The sequence below is a fragment of the Tenrec ecaudatus genome, chromosome 2 (genome assembly GCF_050624435.1).
Source record: "Tenrec ecaudatus isolate mTenEca1 chromosome 2, mTenEca1.hap1, whole genome shotgun sequence".
Classification (NCBI taxonomy): Eukaryota; Metazoa; Chordata; class Mammalia; order Afrosoricida; family Tenrecidae; genus Tenrec; species Tenrec ecaudatus.
Window position 1 is genome coordinate 259,428,841 of NC_134531.1, and position 27,083 is coordinate 259,455,923.

Below are 27,083 nucleotides of genomic sequence, written 5' to 3' on the forward strand. Positions count from 1 at the left end.
GGCATCGTGGACATTGTCTGGGAAGAGGAGAGTTTTCCTTCCTCTTAGGAGCTGCTCTGGTTCCATGTGCAAGTTCCGGGGCTGCACAAGGTGCGCAGCTCGCCTGCTGGAGAACAGTGCGCTCTTGTGGGACAGCATTCAAACCAGGCAGGAGGAAAATGTGTCTGAACTATGCAGTAGTTCACAAATCAGCAGTGTCCAAATGACAGAAAGGAATCCATAAATAACATAAATGGATGTTATATGAGTGTGCATGTTATGTATGTTAGGCAAATGTGCATATTATCCAAGGTTTGACTGTGAAGACAAAAATAGTATTCCACCGCCTTGTCAAGAGTCACCCGCATTCTATTTGAATATTTCCTGGATATATTCCAGGAGTCTCTAGGTGGTATGAGTGGTGATGTGTTCAACTAGGAGGTGAAAAGCTGGCAGTCTGAACCCACCCTGAGGCGCCTGAGAAGACAAGTCTGTCAATGTGCTTTCCAAGGAAACCTGGGACACCAGCTCGACTTCACACACATGGGGTCACCATGATGCATAATTAACTTCCAGCAACTAACAACAGTAATAATATGGGAATATTAGGAGCATAAGCTACTAAGAAAATTAGATCAATTATTTTATTTCAATAATATTAATTACTCAGCATGTCTTGCTAGAATTCTAAATGTTTCTTTGGGAATAGACAAAACCAAGAAAGGGCTGTGGGGTTCAGGGTAAAGAGCACATTACATGTTCATTGTTGGAAAGACAAATCAATCATAAATATGATACTTGCAGATGATGTAGTCTGATACTTTATGCATAATTCAATAATCAATTTTTTAGCTTCCATACTAATACTTGTGTCGTTATATTAGATGAAGTGTAAAACTGTTCATTATTGAATAAGGTTTATTTTTCAATTGTTTTATTTACATGCATATTAAATATACCAAGGATGTACATGTGTTATGTGTAAGTATACAAAAGAGTTACTTCATTATACTTTTTATTACGATATAAAATGCTAAAGTTTTATTGAATGCACACTAATATTACCAATAAAAATTCCACAGGCATTTGCTAACGAGTTGAGTGTGTTTTAGACCAAATTCCAAGGAGCGTTCAGATCACTGTTTTCCTATATATTTAGATTTTATTTCCTAGATTTATAGAAATTGAGATACACTTTTAGACTCTTATCCATATTTAACCAAGTGGGCTCTTGGCACATGTTCAGTGTAACCATTGGAGGATCCAGCTGTTGCCTCTGACATTCAATAAACAGTCAACTATTGTCTGTCAGGCTTTCAGTCTAACACTTTTGAAATAATTCGACTCCATTTAATCCGTTTTTGTTTATATTTTATAACCTTTCATCATGAAATGAATACATCCCCCCCCCCTTTTCCATAGCACTATGCTGAGTCAACCTAGGCAGCAATCGTATTCCTTCTTGTGAACTCGTCATTAGCCCACCAGGGTTGGCAGTGGCATCATTCTGGTGATTACCTGCTCCAACAACTTTGTCAATGGATATATTGTTGGCATCCAATTCCTTGGCAAACTCATGAACGGCTTGGGTAGGGTCTTCATAAGTATGGGGGTCAACATAAGTTCTGAGGCCTGGAAGTTTTACTGTTTAAGAGAAGGGACAGGGATATAATTGGAGCTATCTTTGTAAAACCTTTACTGATACACATTACATATTCACATTAGAAGTTAAAAGAGAAATGTCATTGCAATAAAATGAACCACCTATTAGTTTATTCTATACTTGCACCATAATTAGCAGAGATACTCGACCAAGTATTAAATAATTTAAGAAATCAAGTCTCTTCCCACCCCCAAAAAAAGAAAAGCAAGTGAGCCAGTCTCTCTGAAAATAAATAACAAAACAAAACAAAAAAATATGGAAGGAAAATTAATTTAAAGAAGGAACTCTTTAGTCCAAAATTAAGAAGGATCAATGAGTAGCTCCTGGACACACCAGTAAATGAGTTTCATCATGCTAACATTATCTCTTATTATGTATTTACAGTTCTCCAACCATTGTCTGATAATGAGCAAAATTATTTGAAAAGAGTGCTTTTGTAAAACAATATAGTTGCTTTAGATATAGATAAATTAAGGAATTTTATGGCATTTATGGCAGACATATTAATTTGAACAGTTACATGCTCCACTGCAATCGCAGATCTACTTTGGGTGTGTTTATGTGTACATAATACACGTACACAGTGTAAGCACAAACTCTCTTTTGAACTACAAGGAAATTTCATAAATGCCATGGTTACACCTCATTATTGCTTATGTTTCTGAGAGGTTTCCATAGAGGTCTCTAAGAAGGAAATCTAAGTCATACAAATAAATGCATTATAAAAGTGGTAAAAATTCAATTTTCCCGATATTTGTTTCTTTAATTTTTTTTGAAATAATAGAATGTGAAAAGGAAGAAAACATAGACAGATTTAAAAAAAGGAGGAGAACTTCCAACTGAACTAATTCAACTCCTAATTCTGCCGGGTGTTCAGTCAGCTAGGACAGAACCGCAGATGATAGACAGGCTGAAACAGAGCATGGATGGTAAGAAAATACAGAAATATCTAGGTAGTCGACATGCTTAGAAATGGGCATCCTTCAAGGTTTACCTTTTGCTTTGGACAAATTGATTGCAATAGCTTTTGAGGAGAAAATACAACTTCTAAGGATTTTCTACTTTAAAAAACTCAGCTACAAAGAACAATCTAGTCCTCAAAGAAAGCTCCTGAGAATGTATTATACAGCTGTCTAATCTGAATACCCATTTCATAGTGCTCAGTATGGGACAGCTAGGATGGTCATGAATTTCACTGTTTACAATGCGTTTTTCATTGTTTCTAAAAGATCATTTTGTTTTAATGCCAGTAGAAGTTGGGCCAAGACAGATCTGTTTCTTCTGAACTTAGATTTCAGTCGGCGTGATTCTGCCACCACAGTGATAGATGTGGGGTTAGCCTGTTCATAACCAGAGTAGTCGACATGTAATCTACTTTAAGATCTAGCTTTTTGGAAACACAAAATGTGACATCCCTTTCCCTTGAAGTAAAAATTCCACTTAAGCTTAATCAGTAAGGGTGTTTTAATCCAGCAAAGTGGTAAACAAGGCCTTTAAGATAAGCAGCCAGACAGGAAGCACCCCTCGGGTGGATGAACCATTGAGGATGAGCCATCAGGAGACGGTGTCCTGGTGAGGTCTGGAGAAATGTAGATATAGATCATTGTTTCCTGGGATCCGCTCAAAACCTGCTTTTTGTCAAATACATTAGGATATATAACTTGCTTGATTTCCCTAGATATTTGAAGCTGTCTGGAAGCCCTGGTGATGTAGTGGTTACCAATGGGCCTGTGACCCACATGGTTGGGAGTTCAAAACCACCAGCAGCTCCATGGGAAAAAGACTGGCCTTTCTTCTCCATACACAGTTACAGTCTCAGGACACAGTTACAGTCTGCATACACAGTTACAGTCTCAGGGGGTCACTGTGAATCAGCATTGTCTAGATGGCAGAGAGTTTTGTTTATTTGGTTTCGGAGGTAGCAAATGCGGTTTCCTCTGTCTCATGCTTGGAGGAAAAAAATACGTGGGATTTCTCAAATCAAACTGGTCTCGGTCTTTTATTGAAACACTGACAGGAAATCCCTGACCCTTATTCATGGCAAAAATAGTACAAATAACATAATGTATAAAACAGATGCCAGTACTATACTTCAGGACTGTAAGCTACTACATGGATTTTTTTTACAATAAACTACATTTAACATGACCATCTATGTAACCATCCAACAAGAAAACAGATAAAGGAAAAGTCCCTTTGCTTTTCTTACTTGTGAGGAAGAAAAACTAAAAGCACTCATGGATTTATTGGTATAAGTTAAGAAACAATGTCTTTATGCACTCTTCTTTTTTAGTTGACTTGCTTCTATTTTTTTTTAAGAATCACATATGAAGTTGAGGCTTTGCCATGTGAGATGCCAATTTTGATTTGCATCTTCTTGGTACTAAAAAGGTAAGCAACCCTAGCATTCATTTTCAAAAAAAGCAAAGAACACTCTTGAAAAGTGAAAATGAAATTATTTCTGATGAGCAAAGTATAAGTGTTTACCTAGCCAAGTTTGAGAAAATGCCTCTGGGAAGATTTACAGGTGTCTACATTTGCAAAGAAGATTATAAAGTAAGTGGTCAGGTACAAATGTCCAGAGCATTTCCAATAAGCACTGGATTACAAAAGTCAAGTGAGCTTTCAAATTACCCTTCAGTGCTCATCAGTCCTAGAGAATATAGGGATCATTAAATAGCTGATCTTTTAATAAGGGTTCATCCAAAATCAAATTAGTTATATTCATTAAATTGAACAAATTGTTTTTCATTCACATGGTATTCAGTGGAAAATACAAATATAAGCCCACACATATTACCACCCCCCACCCTCCTCCCCACCCCCACACAGCAAGTATTACGGCCTGTTCACTGTGGGGACTTTGGCTGCTGATTTTTAACTGCTGACCCCAGAAATTCCAGGAATCAGGTGATTCAGGCTGCAAGGCACCTAATCCCTTCACACCAATAATTAAGGGCAATGTAGAGGGTAACTGGGCTCTGTCTTGAAAACCAGATAATAAACACATGGACACGTGTTAAGCTGCATGACTTTACAGCTCATTCTGTGAAAACACAATAATTTACATTTTCATTTTACCAGCATGAGTTGCCCGAAGGAGAGCAAAAATATAAAACAGTCCAGCCAGAGAGGGCAAGGGGACAGAATTTTAGGAGGTGAAACACATTTCTTTCCTTTTGAAGCAATCTTATAGGGTAAGTAACAAGACAGGAGGGAATAGTTTACAGCTTGATCCTTTTAAAGTAATACTCCCAAAAAGTCTGACATAAACCAGCTGTAATATTAAAACTTAAAAAGCTTCTGACATGCCTTTAAGTTAGTACAGCTAGGTGAGCACACACATTCTGTTTGGGTATCACAAAGATATTATATTGTTGAAGAAAATCAAAATATTATAAAACTCCACCATAAAAAATTGTCAAAATAGATAGAGGTGATTTTCTTATGGAAATACACATTTATCAAAGCTCCAAATTCAAGAGACTTATCATTCACATTGAAAGGTCAATAGAATGGCCTTGCCCTAAAAACAATATCCATATCAGTTGTTCAACTCAAATTAAAATCAGATAAATCTACAAACATAACTGATGTTATATATGCATGGAGATTGTGATGGAGTGTTTTGTGGACTCTAGATTAACAGGGAGACAAACAGCCAGCAATGTCTTCATGGACTTTCTGCAGCCTTTTGAATTGGTGAGCTAACTGGGCAGTCATGAGGAGCTGTGCGTGGTTAACTGTGCCATCCCAAAATGACTGCATGTGACAGGGAAGGCAGCTCTAGTGGACCAAGCAAACATTGCGGTCTGCAAACCCTTGTGCTGCTTCCACCCCTGTCCGCTTACATTTGGAAGAGCTCCTTCTGTTGCAGTTACAGTGTGGCCTTCGCATGTAGCATAGGTAATCCAGTTTTCAAAGGCGTTATAACTAAATCTGTCATTCGGGGGATGCACATCTCATGGCTGATGGCAAGTTGATTTTAAAATAACTTCAGAAGGTACTGGTAAATTCCCAAAGAGACACATGCTCACAGACTTCATTCTGTGATACTGAGATCGCCTTAGAGCACACGGGCAGGCATGCTGTGTCTGTGCTCACTGCCACGAGAACAAGCGTTTTCCTCTCAGGCCACAGCTCGCTTTCTCGTTGTCCCCTTAAGCGGAGCTAGTGTTTTGGAAAGGAAAACTCTTGGGATGACTAGTTCCCATGAAAACAAACAAACAAAACAAAGGACAAGAGATTCTTTTTGTTAAATGTGATTTCTTTATTCCCAGAAAGATTATCCTTTAGAAAATATTAAAAGAGACTAAATGGGTTGATATTAAAATGGGAGGGGGGACAGTGCTGAGTTTTCTACAAGTTGGCTCTCGTGTAACCCTACTATGCAATGGTTTATTTTAAAGGCCCTTTCCTGGTTACTTGGCAACATGGAGTACATTTCATATAAACAGAGGTTGTTTATATTTACTTGGCAGTTACGAAAGAGAAAAGTTTTCTATTTAGGTTTCAGCAAAGGGCTGGTAATAAGGAAATTGAAGCTACGCTTTGCATTTCAGCCACGCCGTGCTGACTGCAGTTGGTATTACCCATCATGTGCATTATTCGAGTATAAACCACACGTCACCCTTTACTTTAATTTAAGTATGTTGAAATGCAGCCATGTAAAAAGTACTTAATGCAGAGCCATGGATTTCCTTGTCTTTTTAGAAACAAATTTAATTTGCTCAGCTTTCCCTTAAAACTACTTTTCCTCTTTGTCAAGGGGAAACCTTTCCATTATAAACCAACAAATGCTGAAACTAAAACATTAAAACCCAACACAGGCCAAATGCAAAAGTAGAAGAAGACTTAAGAACTTACAGTGCCCATTCCCAAAGTGAAGTCTTTTCTCATCTGCACCATGTTTTGACTTTTTATATCCACAGAACCTACAGGCAAGTGACGGGGAGAAGAAACGTAAGGAAACTATACATTGAAGCATTATCTATACTCAGGCATGTAAAGCACACAAGAAAAAGTATTTTCCTCAAATAACCAAATGCTTTAGTGAATGCTTAATGACTTCATATTTTCTAAATTCTCTATAGAAAGCCTCCTCCTCTGGGAATTCTGGAAAGCTGCCTAATGAGGAGATATGTAGGATTGCTTCCCCACTGGGCAGGCCCCACGAGTGAGATTTTATAATGGCCTTAGAATGTGTTTATAGTATTTTCTTTAACTGCTGTGTAGTGTGACAAGTAGAGTGGGTGAGAAAGTGTCGGGAAATGTGGGATGCATTTGAAAAGCCAGAGGATAATTGGAAAAAGAAAATAAAAGCTAAGGGTAGAGTTAAAGTAAGAGAAGCGCTGTTTGTTGTAGAGTGGTGGCAAGATTTAATGGCAGAAATAAGACCAGTCCTAAGGATGGAGAAAAGATCAAGGGAAAAGATCAAGAAGAACCTAGAAAAAGGCATAGGCACTCTTATTTGCTCAATTGACCGCAGTCTTCAAATTCTAACATCTACGGTGGGGGGCGAGAGCAGGGGGGAGCGACTTTTACAGCAAGAATGAAAGGAAATCATAAAAGAGACTGTGCACTCACCTGCCAATTAAAACATAAATGACAACTGTGAGGAGAATCACTGCAACTGCGGCTGAGATGACGATCAGAACCACTTGGCTATTTTCCCCAGAGATAGAGAACGCTGTGAGGTTGAAGAGGAGGGAAAATGAGAAAAGATCAAGAATCGAGCTATCGCAACTCACATCTACATAGAAAGGTTCACCTTTTAAGTCATGGTTACTTTGCCTTTACTTCACATATATTTTAATACCTGATGTATTGTTGAAGGAATTCTTCCTATAGTGTGTGTGTGTGTGTGTGTGTGTGTGAGAGAGAGAGAGAGAGAGAGAGAGAGAGAGAGAGAGAGAGAGAGAGAGTATATCCCCCACCATGTTGCTTCACATTGCTTCTTAGTTGGTAATATTAAAAGTATATTTCCATTATTCAATCAAACACTACTTATGCTCCTTCTGTGTGAAATATGCTGAACTGTTTTTCCCTTTACTATCTGAAAATAAATTCACTGGAAAACCCAGAAGTTAATAGAAGAATTCTAGAAGTTAGTTATTGGATATAGAGAAAAAGTGACTCTCTTTCAAAATAAATTTTTTCTAGCTTTCTAATTAATAATATTTAGACTCCCATATTTATCCTTTTAAATAATTAAATACTTTAACATTAACATTTTTAAATAGAAGGATTTTAAATAATGATGAGCCTCCAATATTTATCCTTTTAACCAGATGTAACAAATAGAACCTCTTCTGCTCCAACACACACAGTCAGCAATCTCTCTTCTCCTATTGATCCTACGTCTTAAATGGTCCCTCCAGTCATCCATTCAGCTAGACAAATCTATTGCCATGAAGTTGATTCCAACCTATAGCAATCCTCTAAGGTCGAGTAGAGCTGCTCTTATCATCTCTGAGGCTCTATATCTTTACAGGAACAGACAACTCATCTTTCTCCTATGACTTAACCCACTAACCCACTGTGCTAAACGATCTTCAGCACCTAGAGCAGTGGTTCTCAACCTTCCTAATGCCGTGACCCTTTAATAGAGTTCCTCACGTGTGATGACCCCCCAACCGTAAAATTATTTTCATGCTACTTCATAACTGTAATTTTGCTGCTGTTATGAATCATCGTGTAAATATCTGATATGCAGGATGTGTGCTCAATTTTACAAATTGAACATAATTAAACATAATCGAAGCAAAGTGATTAATCACAAAACAATATGTAATTATGCACTGTGAAATATTTAGGGGTTTCCGATAGTCTTAGGTGACACCGGAGAAAGGATCATTCAACCCCCAAAGAGGTCGTGACCCCCAAAGAGGACTGCTGACCTAGACAGTTTCCAAATTGTCCCATCATCAGTTTTTATATAGCCCAAGAGCTAAGAATTATTTAAACACTTTTTAATCATTGAAAAAAGTAAAGACACTATATCGTGACACATGAAAATCAATTGCAAGGACGATCACTACAGTTTTATTTAGACAAAGACATATATCCATGCATGTACTGCATATGGCTGACTTTCCCCTCTAAGGGCCAAGTGAGCAGCATAAACTTAGACTCATAAAGGCTAAACTATGAATTACTAGGCTATGTATAGAAACAATCTGCTGATCATTGTTCCAGTGCCCAGTGCTTCTCAAAATTTAATATTCACACACCACTTGAGGATCGTACCAAACATTTTTTAAAATGTTTCTTGATTTGGAGGGGAGGATGAAATGGTACCTATCGTACCTCTCAGACAGGAGGTGTTGATCTCCTGAGTTCAGGATCATCAAGCGCATTTTGGGTAGCAAGGCTCCCCAACATACATTGGAAGCTACCTTCACTTCTCCACCTTCTAACTATTCTGTTCCCAATGGTCAGCACCCCCTCTAAAGCATCTTAGTTTCTTACAGTTCACCTTGGAGCGAGTGCTCTTAAACTGTGAACTTGATTATGTCATCCGCATACGTAAACATGTGGTGGCTCTTCATCACTTTCAGGATGATATAAAAGTACTCTATTCTAAAATGTTGACCTCCTCTGATGACAAATTCAATAAAAATCCTAATCCGAACACTGGATTATATAAAGAAGAATGAAGCATCAGGATCGAGAGGTTTATAAACAACCTGTGATATGCAGATGACGTAACCTTGCTTGCTGAAAATGAGGAGGATTTGTGGTACTTGCTTTTGTGCTCAAGGATTGCAGTCTTCGGGATGGGTTACAACTCAATGTAACGAAGACCCAGATCCTTACAACTGGACCAATAGGGAACATCATGATAAATGGATCAAAGATTGAAGTTGTTAATAATTTTGTCTTGCTTGTGTCCACAATCAATGCTCATGGAAACAGTGGTCAAGAGTGCAAAAGGTGGATTACATTTATATAAATCTGCTGCACGAGCCATCTTTAAAGGTCTGAAAAGCAAGGATGTTACTTTGAGGACTAACATGCACCTGGCTCAGGTCATGATATTTTCCATTGCCTCATATGTGTGCAAAAGTTGGACCCTGAATAAGGAATACTGAAGAAGAATCGATGTGCTTGAATCCTGATGCTGGAGAAGAATATTTAGAGGACTGCAGACTGCTGAAAGAATAAACACATCTGTCTTGCAAGATGTGATGGCAGAGCACTTCTAATAGGCACCAGGGCGTCACGACTTAGACTCACACACTGCGGACATACTTTCTGGAGAGAAGAATCCCTGGAGGAGAACATCATGTGTGGCCAAGTGGAGGGAGAGCCGGCAAGAGGACGCTCCTGGAGGAGATGGATTGCCATTGCGGGTACAGAAATAGGCTCAAACATAAAAACAATGGTGAGGCTGGCCCCAGACCAGTTGGTATTTTGCTCTGTTGCACATGGGATCACTATGAATTGTAACTAACTTGTTGGTCACATTGAACAACAACAACAATCTCTCAAAAGCCACAACTCAGTGCCCTGGAGTTGATTCCAGCACACAGTGACGCTCTTGCACAGCGTAGAACTGTCCCTCGGGCTCTCAGAGACTGTAACTCTTCACCAGAGAAGAGCATGGTCTACAACAATCAGAGAGTTTCTAATATGCATATAACTCTTTCATATGTACAGGCTTTTGCATATGTTGCTGTTTTCTTAAAGACTCTTGGAACAAATGCATGAATTACAAATCTTAAGGGTAGAAAGTTGAGTTAACTGTATACCATTCTCTTACTAGAGACCAACATGGCACCTTTAAGAGGGTCAAACCTAAGTTGGGACAGTTTTCTCTAAAATCTGGAATTTTAGGAATAGTTAAATGGTGCAAAGGAATAAATATGACAGATGGACTGTGACACGTTTTCTAGGCATTTAAAAAGTGCCTAGAGTGTGGTAGAATGGCGTAATCATAAACTGTTGCAAACACTCTATTCTTTACTACCAGCAAACTACTGTTTATACCATGGTGGCAGCTGTGGGGGTACCGGTTCAGATCTCCTTGCTGCCCACAGTGCAGTGAACAGACAGTCTCCAGCTGCTGTACCTTCAGGGTCACCACCATTTTCACCCCCAGGCTGCAGTCTCTAAATGAATGAGCAAAGCCGGGTCCCTGGTATCAGGCTATCCTCCAGTGGTCTCACTCTGAGCTCTGAGGGGCTTGTTTGAGACCCTCAGAGCTGCCTTGCAGTTGGAGGCTCTTAAGTCAGCCTTTCCCTTTGGCTTGCTTTTCGTAGATTTCCAGGCTGCACCTGACAATCACTCACTCACTTTCATCCTTCAGAGAAGGTTCTCTCCAGAAAGTTCTTACTTTTAAATTTCATCTTGGCATTTGCTTCCCAGAGAACCCAAATGGATGCAATCCTATCCATTGATAATGATCTATGGAGGATTTAAACATAGCTTCGCCTAGTGTTTTAAAAAGCATACAAGAGGTGTGCACAGTGATAGAATGAACACGTGTGTTTTTCATTTTATATGCTAGTAATTTATCAATAGCAGTACATTCTGAATCGACTTCCCCCCCATCCCAATGTTTTAATATAATAAAGCTTAGGGAAACTAGGACGGAAAACATTACGGGAGGAAGAAAGATTCGCTATATCTTCTGTCAAAAAAGGTATTAAACTAATAATGCTCTACAGTCCACCTAATTCTAAGTATCTTTGAATCCAGAACACTCTCTAAAACAGCAAACACATACATACACGGAGTTCCTGGAATATCAGCTATTGTGTCGATAATCTTACAAATACTATGTTTAGTAATACAAAATTCCTGTTAGTAATAAAGCATAATCCTTTCCCCCAATTTCCAGATGAGAAACTGAGGCATGAAGAGTTAAAGTGACTCGTCCAAAGTCGTCCAGCTAATAAATGTCAGTCTGGCTCTAGAATCCCTGCTCTCCTGTTCCTGGAACACAAGGGACAAATCCTGAATTCAGACTCTTCCCACTGAACGGGTCCAGAAACAGTGTGCTTTCCCTCTCTTCCTAAGCCTGCTGCTAACTTTCGATTCTTGCTTCAGTGGGAGGTGCCTTCACTCTAAGGCCTTTCTTTTCCAGACGTAATATCTCCTGTAGATTTTATGTTAGCATAATTTTCCCTCTTTTAAATGGACAATAGAAACACTGAATTGGGATTTAAATGCTCAGAGATTCTACACTGATCCTCACCACTAACAATTCCATAATCTTACAAACAAAAAACAGCAACAACACATCAACTCTGAGTTGTAGATGATGTGTGAAACAATTAATAGGATCTGGAGAGCTTATGGAATATGATCAAATGAGATGTTTATGAAAATGCTTTATATATTGTCACATAAATGCATGGGTTCTAGAATCAGACCCATCACTTACCAGTTGTGTGATTTTGGAAAGTTTACTTAACCTCTCTATGCCTCAGTTTCCTCATCTGTAAAACGAGGATGATGATGAATGCAAAATACTCACATATTAAAAATATTTCAAGCACTTATCAAAATATGTGCTCCATTTTTCTCAAAATATTTACTGAAACCAAATTCAGAAAATGTTCTCCAACGTCAACCTTAGAATACACTGTGATTTATTGTGGTATGAACTAGAACTTTAAAAATGCAAGTATTTAATATAAGGCTCTAAATTATATTTTTAATGAATATAACACTTTAATTCCCAAAATAGAGTGAGGATTGATTTTTGTATTTTTCCCCTAAGCAAAACAGTTTTTTCACTCATTTATATTTAAAGTGGGAAATCATTCTTAAGCTATGTACCACGGGCACATTGATTTTTTAAAAATTAAGCTGCTCAACACAGATATGTTTATAAATGGAATCAGGAAGGAGAAGAAGTCCAGCATTTTGCTTTCTATCCCCATTTCCTCTTCTCTCCCACAACCGATGGAAGCATGTCAAGTAAAAAACTTAAACTGAAAGAACTCCAAAGACCTGAGAGTGCTTAAGTGAAATATTTCTAAAACCTCAGACACTTCAGGCCCATGAGAAGTTCATGGAAAAATACCACACTGCAATAACTATGGCAAATCTGGAATTACAGGAGAATTGTGAAATTTGTTATTTTTGAAAATGTCCTTATCAGATAAACTGGGGTTATGTGCTGATTTGGAACATACAAGCTAACATTGAGGTTTTGAAACATGTATCAACATAATAAACATTTATTTAACGGTGTTCTGACTGTCCCAACCCTCAATATACCTTATTTCTGTAACAAAATAGAATAAACATTTGCTTTTCTTAGTCCTCTGATTTAGGATCTGTCCCGGTAAATCAAATTTAGATGTTCTTGTTGTTGCTGTTAATCTTAAGATCCATTTATTAGATTGAAAAGAATAAATCTGCAACCATTTCAGAAGTAAAATTTGCTTTGCCCCACTTACAAACCGTTTCAAGCCTTCAAACTACTATAGTTGACTTGGGAAACACATCATTGACGTGCCAGTTAAAGTGTTTATTTGAACGTGTTTCCATGGAAATCCCATAATCTTACTAAGTTTTGCTTCTGATGTTCTCTGACAGTGATGTCTTGATACATATTTCATGATAGAAAGTTTAGGAGAAGCGTTTCGGACAGCTTTGTGTACACAAGCATGCCAGCTTCCTTCTGAACAATTGTTCAGCCATGGAGATGGTAAACTAATGATTTTTTCAAAAGTTTTAGTAGTTAGGATAGCTTTACCATACAGCAGTGCCAACTTTTTAAAGCAAGCAACGTCCCTGTATGACCAAAAAATACTACAAAACATTCAGTCCATTGTATTAATTGGTATAGTTTTTATAACTTTTGTCAGTATTGAATGAAGATTTGGGATCCAAATATGGCCACTTTGGTGCGTATACATTAGTGCATGTTCTTCGAGTTTTCATTCAAACTGGTTGACCATTGTACTGGTCTCCTCAGTAATTAATAAATTATCATCTCCAAATGTGCATTTTAGTATTAGTACCATACCAGGATTTTACCTTTTTGAAAATTATATCTTTGAAGACAGTTCTTCAAATATGTAGAATATCTATGCACAAAAGTAAAGCCCTACTGGGAAAATGTTTGCCATTTTTATAAAACCCAAACTTGACATCAAACGGATAGACTATTTAAATTATTTGTGAATGTGAATGAAATGGTGAAACTAATTTCAGGCAATCTTATTCCTTGTAGTGATACAAGATTCCGTGTGTTAAGGATTAAACAGGACAAAGATCCTCACAGATCAGCAAATGTCTTTTTTTATAATTCATTGCATCATGCAATGAACCTGGAATATCTGGACTAACAGACACAAGAAGTAGGCTAACATATTAAATAATGTTCTTTGGAAAGTAATAGGAAAACAGACAAATCCCAGATACTTGGGTAAGTTTGATTTGTCAAGAGAAAGCACAGATGAACGTCCACACAAACACAAATACGCAGACACAATGCTGTGCAAATTACTACGTGACTAAGGCTATGACTTTCAGTGTCACTTTTGGTTGCACCTCGGGAAGAATGAGAATTCATCACCAGTCCCTTTGGCGAACGATCTCCCATGCCCACCTCATCCACGACCTTAAAGTCATACATACAGTCGGGGCTGGTTTCAAACTCAAACTTGGGGCTGTTGGTCCCATATCCAGCTGCTGTTCGGGCCCGAATTTGGAAGACGTAGGTCGTGTCAGGCTTGAGGCTACTGATGGTAACATTGGTACTTCGTGCTCTCAAAATGGTGTAACTTGTTTCTTGTTCCTGCTTTGAAGTAAGAATAATTCATGTTAAAACAAAATCCTCATCAGGAGATCCGGTTGTAAACTGTAAACAATGAACCGCTTAGATAATTTCATTATCTAATATTTTTGGATTTTAATATTGAGGATTTTATGGATAATCAAACCACAAAAGAATTGTTTTATTCTCTGAATGTATAAGGGGTTTGTTATTGTTGATTTTTTTGTTTAGTTTTTAATTTTTAAAGTTGGAAATAATTACTGAATTATCAATTTTGATATAATCATCTGTGCCTTTGAAATAGAGTGGAGAAAGTTAGGTTTTCATAGGGACTAGGGCATTCACAGAGACTCCAAGAGATTCAGAGTCAGACTCCATTTATGGTCATTAGTGAACTACATAATCAGGAAATCTTGAACTTGTGGAGTTTACAGTCTAGTAAATAATTCAGAATATTTCAAAACATTATGTATATGTGTGTGTTTGTCTAAGTATACATGTATATAGATACATATATTAGGAATAAATGTTTAAAATGATGACATAAATATCTATGCAAAATATACATATTTAGTTGTCAAAATTTAGAATACTTAGGGAAAACTCAAAATAGTAGAATATATTTTTCTGTCATTCTTATAGTGTTTTATAATAACAATATATGCTGTACTTGTTTGATGGAGTTGGGTACATTTTCAGAATTTTTCAATGTTAATGTATGATGTGACTATTGATCAATTTTTTTTGGAATTAGCCTCATAGATCTCAAGATTGTGTGTTCTAATTCTGGTTCTGCTGTCCAATCTGAATGAACTTCCTGCCCCTGTCTCATTTCTGACTCAGAGTGATCCTAAAGGACAGGGCAGGCTCACCCCTTTGGGTTTCACAGGCTTTAAATCTTTATGAGAGTAGGCAGACTCATTTTCCTTCAAATGAGCAGCTGGTGGGTTCAAATTACTGACCTTGTAGTTAGTGGCTCATGGCATAGTCCACTATGCCATCGGGTTCCTCCTAGTCTGAACTGAAGTACATTATTAATTTTATTTTATTGTATGATCAATTTACATGGATATGTAATTTTCCCAATCTACCTTATCACACTTAAAAAATAGATCAAAATAATCTATTATCTTAGTATAAACATAAAGGATAAACAGGATAAAGCTTAAGTTGACTATAATTTTATATAGGCCTCAGAATTATTCCATACTAAGTGTACATCAGAGAAATATTGATGCCATAATTATGGAATGTGTTTATTTCAGTAAAGAAAACACTATATAATGCAAAGTGATATGTATCTGTTATAACTATTTATACAAATAATAATACCTATACTCGATGGAACCATAATAACCCATTGTTAGGTATAGGGAGGTAGGTAGAGAACTTTCCTACAAAACAAGTCACCATGACCAACATTCAAATCAGATTGGCAGTAAGGCTGTGGGGAATAGACCAAATGTTACTGAGTCTGAGATTTCTTATTTGTAAAAAACGTATTTCATAGGAATTACAGACAGCTCTATTTTAAATTGTGTATGCAAAAATATTTCTCAATATTGAACTGCTACATAAATGCACAATTTGTTTTTAATTGTCTTTAAAGAACTCTATAAACTCTAGCAGAAACCAAATATAGTTTTTCCCCATATTAGCATTTAGAAAAAAACAGTTCTGTTGAAAAGGTGTGAAACCCCCACTTTCAAATATTACCAAAAGTTGTAGCCAGGAAGAAATAAATGATCTTCATACGGTTAAAGTCCAATTATTTAAGGGAATAAGAGTAAAACCACGTACATAGTTTTTTATAATTACATTACTGTGTCAAAACTGACCAGGTCTCAAACAATAAAGGCGGGGAGGGGATGGGGATCACATCACATCACTGTGAATGTAGGGGAGTGCGTGATGGGGACCCAATGCCCATCTGTAGACAGCTGGACATCCCTTGCAGAGGGGGAGTGGGGAAGAGATGAGTCACTCAGGGTTCATTGTAGCAACAATGAAACTAAAAACCTTCCTCTAGTTCTTCAACGCTTCCTCCTGGCCAATTATCATGACCCCAATTCTACCTTGCGTACCTGGTTAGACCAGAGGATGTACAGCGGTGCAGTAGGGATATGGAAACACAGGGAATCTAGGACGGATGAACCCCTCAACACCAGCGGTGGGAGTGGTGGCACCAGGAGGGAAGGGGGTGTAGAAAGGGAGAACCGATCTTGGGGATCTATGTGTAACCTCCTCTCTGGGAGATGGGCAATGGGAAGGTGGGTGAGGGGAGACGCCAGGCAGTGTAAGATAAGATAAACTAATTATTTATAAACTATTAAGGGTACAGGGGGAAGAGGGGTCGGGGAGGGAGGGGGAGGGGGACAAAAGGAAACCGAGCTGATTCCAGGAACCCAAGTGGAAGGCGAATTTTGAGAATGACTAGTGCAGCAAATGTATAAGGGTGCTTTGCTCAATTGATGTACGTACGGATTGTGATAAGAGTTGTATGAGCCCCAATAAAAAGATTTATTATTAAAAAAAACAATGATGTGAAGCAAACTGGCGTCCACCACTACTTTTGAATAAATATCCTTGAAGAGATATTAAGGAACAGTTCTTATTTTCAGGTCAATAATGCAATGTTTGATGGTTAGTGCACTATTCACTGCTCCTTTGAAAAAAAATCATGGGAATGTGAGGGTCTGGAAATGAGACTGTAGGTTAAGGAACCCCCACAAGAGTTTAGAGATTAGGGGATCTGACAGGAAAAACCTCAGTATCATTTGTTTTAGTTTATTAGGCTGGTCTATAATGGAAAAGTCAGTTCTTTGCTAAATCATGGAATTGTTGAATGGAAAGTATTCAAAACTTCCATTTCTACCTTATACTTTGTTCACCTCGTCAGTGTTCAAAATGGAGTCCTACCATTTCCTATGTCACTGGTTTCTTTGTGAGAGCACAGTTCATGATACGGTAGCTCCTTTCTATATAAAACACCCTAACATCGTCTCCTTACCTTTTCATAGTATTTGACCTCATAGTCCAATATGATCCCGTTAGGACGTTCAGGTTCTTGCCAGGATAAGGAGATGCTGTTTCTGGATGTCTGGTCCTTCTTAATTGTGGTGACAGGCGATGGGGCTGTAATGGGAGAATGGGGAGGGGGTGCGGGGGTGGTTCAGAGGAAGCAGGTTAGTGGAGTTGGGGGAAGTTGAAGAAGATCAGAAAAAGAAAGAAACAAACAAATATCATCTAACACTGGTCCAATCGTGGCAAGAAATCACTATTCCTATTTCAAAGTTTCCTTGGTATTAATCTGGCCCCATAACAAACCCCCAGCAGCTGAATTATAACCGTGATACATGCAAGACTACAGAAAATGAGCTGGGATTTTCTGCTCTCCGTAGACTAGTGGCAAGTGAGCAGATGCTTTCAATCTGCTACCATAATGTAAGCAATGAAATAGATGTAATATCTTAAAAAAGAACAAAACATCAGGACTAACTATTTGTGAAAATGTTCTAAAGTTATAATGCCAGATTCTTCAGCTCATGGATAACATTTTCACACACAACTCTGGAAGACAACTGCAAACTATCATGCATAAGGAGTGAGCCCCATGGGATCCAAGGGGGGTAAGAATACTCAGAGCATTGTAAAATAGATAAGACTTAGGACATCTGACAAAAAATTCTCAAGCACAGAAATATTTAGTATTAGGAAAATAACAACCATGCATTGGGTTGTTTGGGTTGTTGTTAAATAATACATGTGTTAAGAATACAATGATTGCAGCTCTTATGTACATAACACTCTAGATACATTTGAAGTATCTTATTAGTTTGTAATTTGATATTTGTTATATCTTACTGTATGTTTCCAAACCATGGAATATAAATTTAAACAAACAAACATCTGTCTGGATCAGATAATATAGGGTCACCTTTGCTTCCAATTCAAGATTAAATATATTTAACTGATTTCCTACTTAAATCTTTGCATTAAAAAGAAACATGCATGTTAACAAGATGCTTCCTTTTGTACATAGCTGACGATCAAAGAAAATAAAATCTCACTCCATAATTTAGGCATTTCACTTTAACATAAAGCAATAAACACAAACAAGATTCTCCAGACATTTTAGCTACATTAACTATTGCATTACTTTCATTGTTTAAAGACCCTTTTCCCTCTACACATTTTTCAAATCAAGGATTATTTGTATTTTATACATTTATACATTTTATAAGTATACATTCCCCACACAGCTAGTAGTAGATGTTCCAGATTTGTTAATTTGGCATTTCCAAGATCACAACAAGCCGACTTTTGCATTTTACTTCTTATTTAAATTATTCCTGTTCATAACATTTACCATTTGTACTCCTCTCGTAAACATGTCTTTCATTAAATTTGCATTGTGACAGTGGAAAGAATAATCTAAATGTACCATGTATTACAATACATTTCCAATCTATTTATGTCTAGGAGTCTAGATTCCTTTACCAAATCTTTCAAACTGTAGCATAATTTCTTAAATGGCCTGGGAATGATTTCTTAATATTCCTGAAAGAGAAAGGTAGGTGGAAAGTAATATAATTTTCATATTCATATTTGCCTATATTAATATAATTTAATATAAATTAGCACCATTAACTTTAATAACTAGTCTTCACCTATGCATTAGTTTTGTTGTTGTATTATCCCATTGGTCTCACTTTCCCAGCTGTGTTTGTTGCTCTGAGGTCGATTTTAACCTAACGATAGGTTATTTGGATTATATTTTAGTCAAAGATTTATGAACATCTACAATGTTTACAAACATGTAATGGTATTATAAATAAATGGCAAATATGTTGAATTTGGTGAGATATATTTTCTTTGTAGTTTTTGTGCTAGTCTGGGTACATTAAAGAAATAATTCCACAGAAACCCACATGTATAAGAGAGAGTTTTATATAAAGGGTAAGTACACATCAAGAAAACATCCCAACCCAGTGCTGGCCAAGTCCACAAGTCCAACACTAACCCTTATGTCCAACACCAGTGCACAGAGTCCTCCTTCATCTCACAAAACAGATGCAATGATGTCGACTGCAGGAGGAAAGTCGAGTCAGTGAGGGTATATGCATCTCAGTGCTGGCAGTAGACTTCACAAGGCTGCTCCAGCATCCAGGGCTGCATCAGGGTAGGTCCTTGTGGTTTCTCCTCAGCGATGTCTTGCAGAAAGTGAACCTTGCCAGCTGAAACAGGGAACTGGCAAAGGCAGCTGTGCCCTGATCCAACCATCACAAAGCAAGATACCCAAGAACTAGAAAGGCAAGGCTCACCATGCCATTTATCTCTCCGCCCTTAAATTAAACCCACATGTGTTTACTAGCCAGGTTGGTACAATAAACTTTTAACTATCTCAATTTCCGTAATAAGTACATAAAAAATCCATTAAATATTCAATCACTAATTCTCAAGTAAGAGCCCTACTGGTGTAGTGGTTATAAGCTGGCCTATGATCCCCATGGTCAGCAGTTCAAAACCAACAGCAACTCTGTGGAAGAAAGAGTGGGTTTTCTACTCCAATAAATAATTGCAGTCTTGCAAACCCATGGGGGGGGCACTAGGTGACTCAGCATTGACTCAATAGCAGTGAGTACTCAACTTGTAGACCGACTGCTTTTGGAGTCGATTTTTTAATTGTATTAAAAACAAGGAGAGGGGGAGATTCTCCCAAATAGTCTGGGAAGCGCACCCAAGATAGAGCAACTTTTAATAGGTGCTTAGAAAGCATTTCAAAGCAGCTTAGTCTGGGGACACTATCTTGTGAGCCCATGGAGACCCGGCCCTCAATTCCATATCACCATGAAGCTCATTGCTTTTTCCTGTGGATTAACAGGTATTCTTGAAGAAGAAGCATTGCTCCTTTAAAAGCTGGAGAGAAAATCATTTATTCCAAATGAGTATTCAGGACAAAGATTTTATTAACTTGTTAATGAAAGCGTTGCTGGCTGGTTTGGGGGTCTGCCCCAATTTTACTGTTTCTGCACTGACGAAGCCTTAGAATCCGCTGCTTCTTCAGATGTCTCTGAGTCAGCTGCAGGGTCCCGTTGGACTGTCCTTCCCCACTTCCTGAAGTAGAGGCAATTGTTAAAGGAACCTTTCCTGATGGCTCCTGGCATGCCCCTGCTAGGTCATGGCTCTTCTCCTTTAAGACACACCTCTTAGGTGGGCTACATTTCGGCACAGCTTCAATCCAATGCACCAGTTGGACCCCGGGTTACATTAATATTTCATTATTTATTAATAAATAATTAACATATTTACTCTTCCCTAATAAATTCTTTTAAGACATATTAATAAAATGAACTGCAAGTGTAAAAAACATATACACTCCATTATATAACTAATACATAAAATGTTTACTCGAACCATTTGTTTCATGCCTTAAAATATAATTCCCCCATACTTCTTCAACTGTGATACAGTTTGTAACTAATGCGAAGCAATGATACAGATTCCATTCCCTTTAGTTAGTGTTCAGTCATCAAGGAGCTCTTTATTTAATTACTAATTTTAAAAATTTATTCATATCCTCAATTATTTAAAAAATAAAATTACATGTCATTGCAATATGTAGTATAATATCACCTTGATTTATTTTATTCCCTCTCTTTCTCTTTTAATATTTTGATCCAAAATAAGGCAGCATAAAAGTTATATGAAAAAAATCTACCTTAAGAGCTTGGAACTGAAATCCTTGAAATTATCATATAATGTATCAGAAATTACACAAAAAGCTTGTCCATTATAAAAAAAGGGTTGATAAATCAGGAGGACAAACCAATTTTTAAAAAGTTCACTCCTGGTCAAAGCTGCATCGGGTCGAAGCCATGATATGGGAGGTTCAAAGGAGATGCAGTAGTTTTCAAAATCCTTCCAAGGGGCGGGCTGATGGGAGAGATTGGATTATTGCCAGGGACGTGGGGCATTACACACACTGTAAGTGGTCCTGCTGGCCACCACCTTTGAAGAAGGACTTGCTCTTTCGTACTTTGTCAGACAAGAGATTTGGTTTATGTGCAATACGCTCTGTCCCCCTTTTTTTTCTGAAGAGAGAGATTAAGTTTCTCATAGTGTTCACATAATTTTTCCCATGCCAGTTATCTTTCCAGGACTCTACAAATTTGCAAATTCTAGTAAAATGGTTTTGATTCAATAATCATGACTGCACTTACAAGTACTGTTTGAATCCCTGAAATAAACTAAAATAGTAATTACTAGTGAACAGTCCTGTAATCCAGAATCCAAAATTTTAACTTATTTCCTCAAAATTATATAGAGCACTAAGATAATTCTTATTGTTTCATCTTATTAAGAGGAAGAATTTAATGGCAGACTAGGTTACTGTATAGTTGGTCAACTTGCAGACCAACTATAATGTGATGCTACATTATTATGGCAAATAAATTTATGTAGAGTTATTGGAATGCTTAGTAAATATAAAGAAACATGAAGAAACTGGTAAAAGAAAAAAATGACACAATTACAAGGCAATATTTTTTTAGTAAGTTAAAGATATACCTTAAAATAATGACCTGGTGTGTAGAAGGCAAATTTGTTATATTGGTATTTAATAGGGAGTTACTATTTTATTCTTAGCCTGTCATATTTCTAGTAAAACTGAGTAGAAGTGTACTTTGAAAAACAATGGAGAAAGAAGACAAAGTACACTTACAAGTTGAAATGATTCTATTTTTTACTGAACTATTTCAGGAGGAGTATGAACTTAAAAATTTGATACAGGTTGGTACACTGGGGATGAAAAAACTGCATAATCCACAAGCAATCATCCCAACTGAAACTTTCCTCGAATTATACTCTACAGTTGAACACTTATGGACACTTCAACATGTAATAAAAAGTTAACATGCATGTCACAGGAGACTGTACTATGACTCTTCCATTCATTTCTCTTTATTTAAATGCTTGTGAAGTCCTGATATTTTTACCCTGTCTTGGTAGGTCTCATTCCTAGTAGCCCTTAAGTAAAACAGGACAGATATCTGTCTGGTCCTAGGAAGTGTAAGCAGCAACATCACCATTCTTACTTCACGTGAGCTAATTGTTGCAGCCATGGAATCAGTCCAACTGAATGAAGATTTCCTCTTTCTTTCTGACTTTCTATTTACCAACATGATATCTTGCTCCAGGGACTGGTCAATTCATAATAAGTTCAAAGAAAGTGGGAAAAAATCTCCACACACTTGTTTCTAAGGGCCATTCTGGCTCGACTTTTTGAAATGCAGATTTATTCATCTTTCTGGCAGTCTGTGGCACATATAATATTCTTTACTAACACCATCATTCAAAAATGTCAATTCTCCTTCAGTTGTCCTTATTTACTGTTAGCTGTTACATGCGTAGGATGAAACATTGAACATGCTATGGGTTGGGTCAGGTTCACCTTTGTGGCCAACTGACCTTAGTAACAATGGTCTTTTCAAGAGAAGTTAATTGCAGCAGGTATGCACCACACCATTTGATCTCTGGCTTGCTGGCTGATCTGGCTTTGATTACAGATAAAAGTGAAATGAAATCCTTGACAACGTCAATCTTTTTCCTCTGTATCATAATTTTCAGACGTAAGGATGACGTGTTTCTTGATGTTGAGCTGTTGCCTACACCGGAGACTACAGTACTTGATCATCATTGGTAAGTGCTTCAAACTCTCTTCACTTTCAGCAAAGTTGTGCCATCTGTGCATCACACGTTGTTAACGAGCCTTCCTCCAATTCTGATGCTACATTCTTCTTCATATCATCCACCCTCTCGGATAATTTGTTTAACATGCAGATTGAATAAGTATGGTGAAAGGATACAACTCTGATGTATAACCTTCCTGATTTAAACTCACCCACCCAGTATCTTCCTGTTCAGTTCAAAGGACTGTCTCTTGGTCTATGTATGTGCTCTGCTCATGCTATGTACATGAGCATAATGAAACATTCCGTCATTCTAATCTCTGCAAGAGTATCCATAGATTTCTATAATCACAATGAGTGCAACATGAAAATTTACTGAATTTGATTGTGGTGGCGATTGCGCAAATCATCTTAATATAAATGAATGATTAAATTGTATGATGTGTGAAGTATATCCCAATTAAAATATAATCAAATCCAACTAAATATAATACAAGTAAATATATTTTTGGTGTTCTCTGATTCCAGTCAAGAGCCATCCTACTTCAGAAAGTATATCCCTCCTTCCATGTTCTCCTCGAATCTGGCTTGAATTTCCTGTTTATATACTGTTTCAAGGATTCTTAAAAATTATCTTCAGCCAAAGGTTACTTGTATGTCATGTTAATGATGTCTTTTGATAATTTCTGCTGGACCAGCTTTCTGTTGAATGACCACAAATGTAGATCTCTTCTAACTGGTTGGACAGGTATCTTTGGCCAAGTTAATTGGGATAGATGGACGAATATCTTCAGGGGTACATTAGTTTGTTGAAATATTTCAGTTGATAGTCTACCAATTTGTGGAGGCTTGATTTTGACTTTTTTGGTATTACCTTTAGTGTAGCTTGGACTTCTTTCTATATCATTGGCTCTTGGTCATGTATTACCCTACTAAATGGTTAAATATCCACCAATTCTTTTTGGTATAGTGAGTATGTTAGACAGGGTTCTCTAGAGAAACACTTATGATTACAGATAGATGATAGATATATAGATAGATAGATAGATACAAAATAAACAGCTAATCAGTTCATAGAGCAGTACAAATGGCTCAGTGAAACTCCCTTCCATGAGACAGCTAATACACTGAAGTCCTTCAAGTGTGGAGGGCTGCCAAGTGCAAGTCAAGGAAGCAGAGAGCTGAGTCCTCTGTAGAGTAATTCAGGTAATCTTGCCACAGGCAGCAAACATCAAGGCTGGTCACCAACAGTCAGTCAGATGAAAGGGTCTAACAATACCCAGTTTCAGCGGTGTATACTCCAGTATCATGGCAAAGGTCTTGAAGGAACTTCAAACTACAGTGACACCGTCCTTGGGCTGTGTGTCCCACAGGTAGAGTAGCTTGCAAGTTGAGGCAGAGAGCCGCACACTGATCTCAGCATCAAAGAGCAAGAGACAAGAAAGGTGAGGCTCTCGCCAAGCCATTTATCTCTTTGTCCTTCAATTAAACTGCCCTTGAATTAATCCCACATGTGTTCATTAGGCAGGTTGGCACAATGAGCCTACCTATCACAGTGAGTGTATGTACCCTTTCCATTTCTTTTGTATATTTCCTGCATTGTTCAATATTTTGCCCAAATTAACCCTCAATATTGCAAGTGAACACTTGGATTTTCTTCAGTTATTTCAGCTTAAGTAATGTTCAAAAGCTCCCTCTCTGTTTCTGTAACTTTTCACAATTCTGTACAATAGCTTGCTTTTCCTTTCCAAGTAGTCTTGGTGGTATAGTGGGTTAATTGTTGAACCACTAATTACCAGCCACTTCAGAGTAGAAAGGTGAGTTGATCTGTCCTGACAAAAATTTGCCTCCACTCTTGGAAGCCTAAAGAGCAGGCTTACTCTGACCTGTAGGGTGGAAATTGACTGGATGGCAATGGGTTTTGGTTTCTCTTCTTCAGCCACCCCATTTTTACCCTACTATTTTCTAATATTTTTCATTAATTAATTCTGATATTAAAGAGTTATCTGATTTATGTTGTAAGGAAAAAAAGCCTTTCTGAAAGCTGAATGTCTGCTCATATATATTTGTGCACTGTTGTGAACCTCTGTAAGTAGGTTCAGCAAAATGCAAAGTTTTCTCGAGAGTACAACAGCTATAACCCCTTAATACTTAATAGGCTACTCCACCCTAGAGGCAAAGTACTCTTTAAAAAACAGTATTTCTTCATTTATTTGTCTAGGAAGAGAAATATGTATCTCACTATTAATGTAATATGAACCATTGATGCATATAATTATGTGACAGAAAATGACGGCCACAGGAAAGCAAAACTGGTCAGCTAAAGCGATTTCCATGTAAAAGAATTATGTTGGAGATGGAGCCTGTGTCACTCACAATTTGTTTTAAAAACGCACATGATACTTGTGCACGCCAAAGCTGCTGACACACATGGAAGGGATTCATTATTTTAACTGTGGCGTTTTTTAAGCTACTTTTAACGTTTTTTTTTTTTCAACTAAACTATGACACATCCTTGGAATCAGGAAGTCAAACTGCAAAAGCCAACTCCTTAAGGATCTTGGTGGTTCATTTGTTTTTATTGGGATCATCCTCTTTCTGGGTTTGGGAATTTCCAATGAACCTTTGAGGTATCTCTGTGGTTTAGAAACTGACCAAGTTAAAGTAGAAACAAAAAGGGCTCAATATTTATTTTTCAAGGGAGCCAAAGCTTTTTAAAATTATCTCCATGGGAAAATATCATGCAGTGAATGGTTGAAGGATATTTTTCCAATTTGAATCAGACATGCCTAAAAAGCATTTCTCTATCATTTTTTTAAACCATTCCTTACAATGCTCACTTAAGAACATTTTCCTCTTCAGGTTTTGTTTTTTTCCCCCTTTTCTTTTCAGTACAGTTCTACTAAAGCCAGAAACACTATCAGACGTGACTGAGCCAAGCCCTTCACACAGCATACTATTCAACATCCCACCACGACATCACTTTCCCCCAAATCTGATGTTTGATGGAATTTCCTGTTTGATTCCCAGGCCAAACCATTTTTGTGCCTACCAAGTTTGACAGTAGAGCTGTAGTGTTTTATATGTCTCTCTCCAGGCTTGGGACCCTCACAGTGAAATCATCATGTTTTCACCAGTCCAAGCTGTGTTTTCCCACATGGATGTATTTGTAATGCGGAAAAATTCTCTATTTTTTAAAAAATCTGAATTGCTTTTTCTCCTATGATGGTTAATAATAATGTTACTTAAAGCCAGACTATATTTTACCATTACCATTATGGTCTGTTTTGTTTTTCTTTTTTATTGTTTTTAAAGGCTGTACACCAATGTCTCGGTCTGACTTACAATCATTCGGGGGTGGCAGGGACAGACCCTAGAAGAATAAAAATGGAAGTAATTCTGGATGCTGCTTACAGCGCATTTCCCTTACCTTGTAATGAGCTTCAGGATTGAGAGCCACACCTTCCAGCCACCCTTCACACAGGAGAGGACTGAGATTCATTCACTGCACTTCCCCTTGATGGGCAATGGTACGCAAACCAATTTGAAAAATTAACCTCTGGGGGTTGATTTGTGCAGGTGCTCCAGCATTGGAACAATGGAAAGCAGTGTCACATTCTCAGGATGTCTAGTGACATCTCTACACTAGATAAATTATAATCTGGCTTATTTAAGTAAATTAAAATTTTCTTGGTAAAATATGACTAAGCACAAAAACAATTCTATGGTGAGAGAAAAATACTATATCTTAGCTAAAGGACTTTGTATTTTGAAATGTATATTTTACAGTATATACATTTTTACCTCAAGGAAACATAAATAAATTAATAATCTGCATAAATAGATCTTAATATATCACAAGAGTAGAATACCATCTAGAAATTTTGTGTGTGTTCATGCGTGTTTTAACAAAACAGGAGACCTATACTCAGCAGAGAGGTCCTGGCTAAGGAGACATCTGGTAAGTACGCTGTCTTTCTATAATTTTACCTTACCTAATATTTCCCAACCC

The 27,083-nt window shown here is 37.4% G+C and overlaps 1 protein-coding gene across 2 annotated transcripts in view; it reads right to left on the reverse strand.

The window, feature by feature from the left end:
* The window catches only part of EPHA3 (EPH receptor A3), a 402,493-nt gene that overhangs the window by 62,922 nt on the left and 312,488 nt on the right, over nucleotides 1–27,083 (reverse strand). The window contains exons 6-10 of one of the 2 annotated variants that reach the window (XM_075542443.1): nucleotides 17,392–17,516; nucleotides 14,243–14,402; nucleotides 7,229–7,331; nucleotides 6,509–6,576; nucleotides 1,498–1,623 (exon numbers count right to left, since the gene is read on the reverse strand). In XM_075542443.1, coding sequence (XP_075398558.1) covers nucleotides 1,498–1,623; nucleotides 6,509–6,576; nucleotides 7,229–7,331; nucleotides 14,243–14,402; nucleotides 17,392–17,516 — 582 coding nt within the window. Of the gene's footprint in view, nucleotides 1–1,497; nucleotides 1,624–6,508; nucleotides 6,577–7,228; nucleotides 7,332–14,242; nucleotides 14,406–17,391; nucleotides 17,517–27,083 lie in introns of both variants that reach the window. The other variant, XM_075542442.1, reaches the window with a different exon arrangement.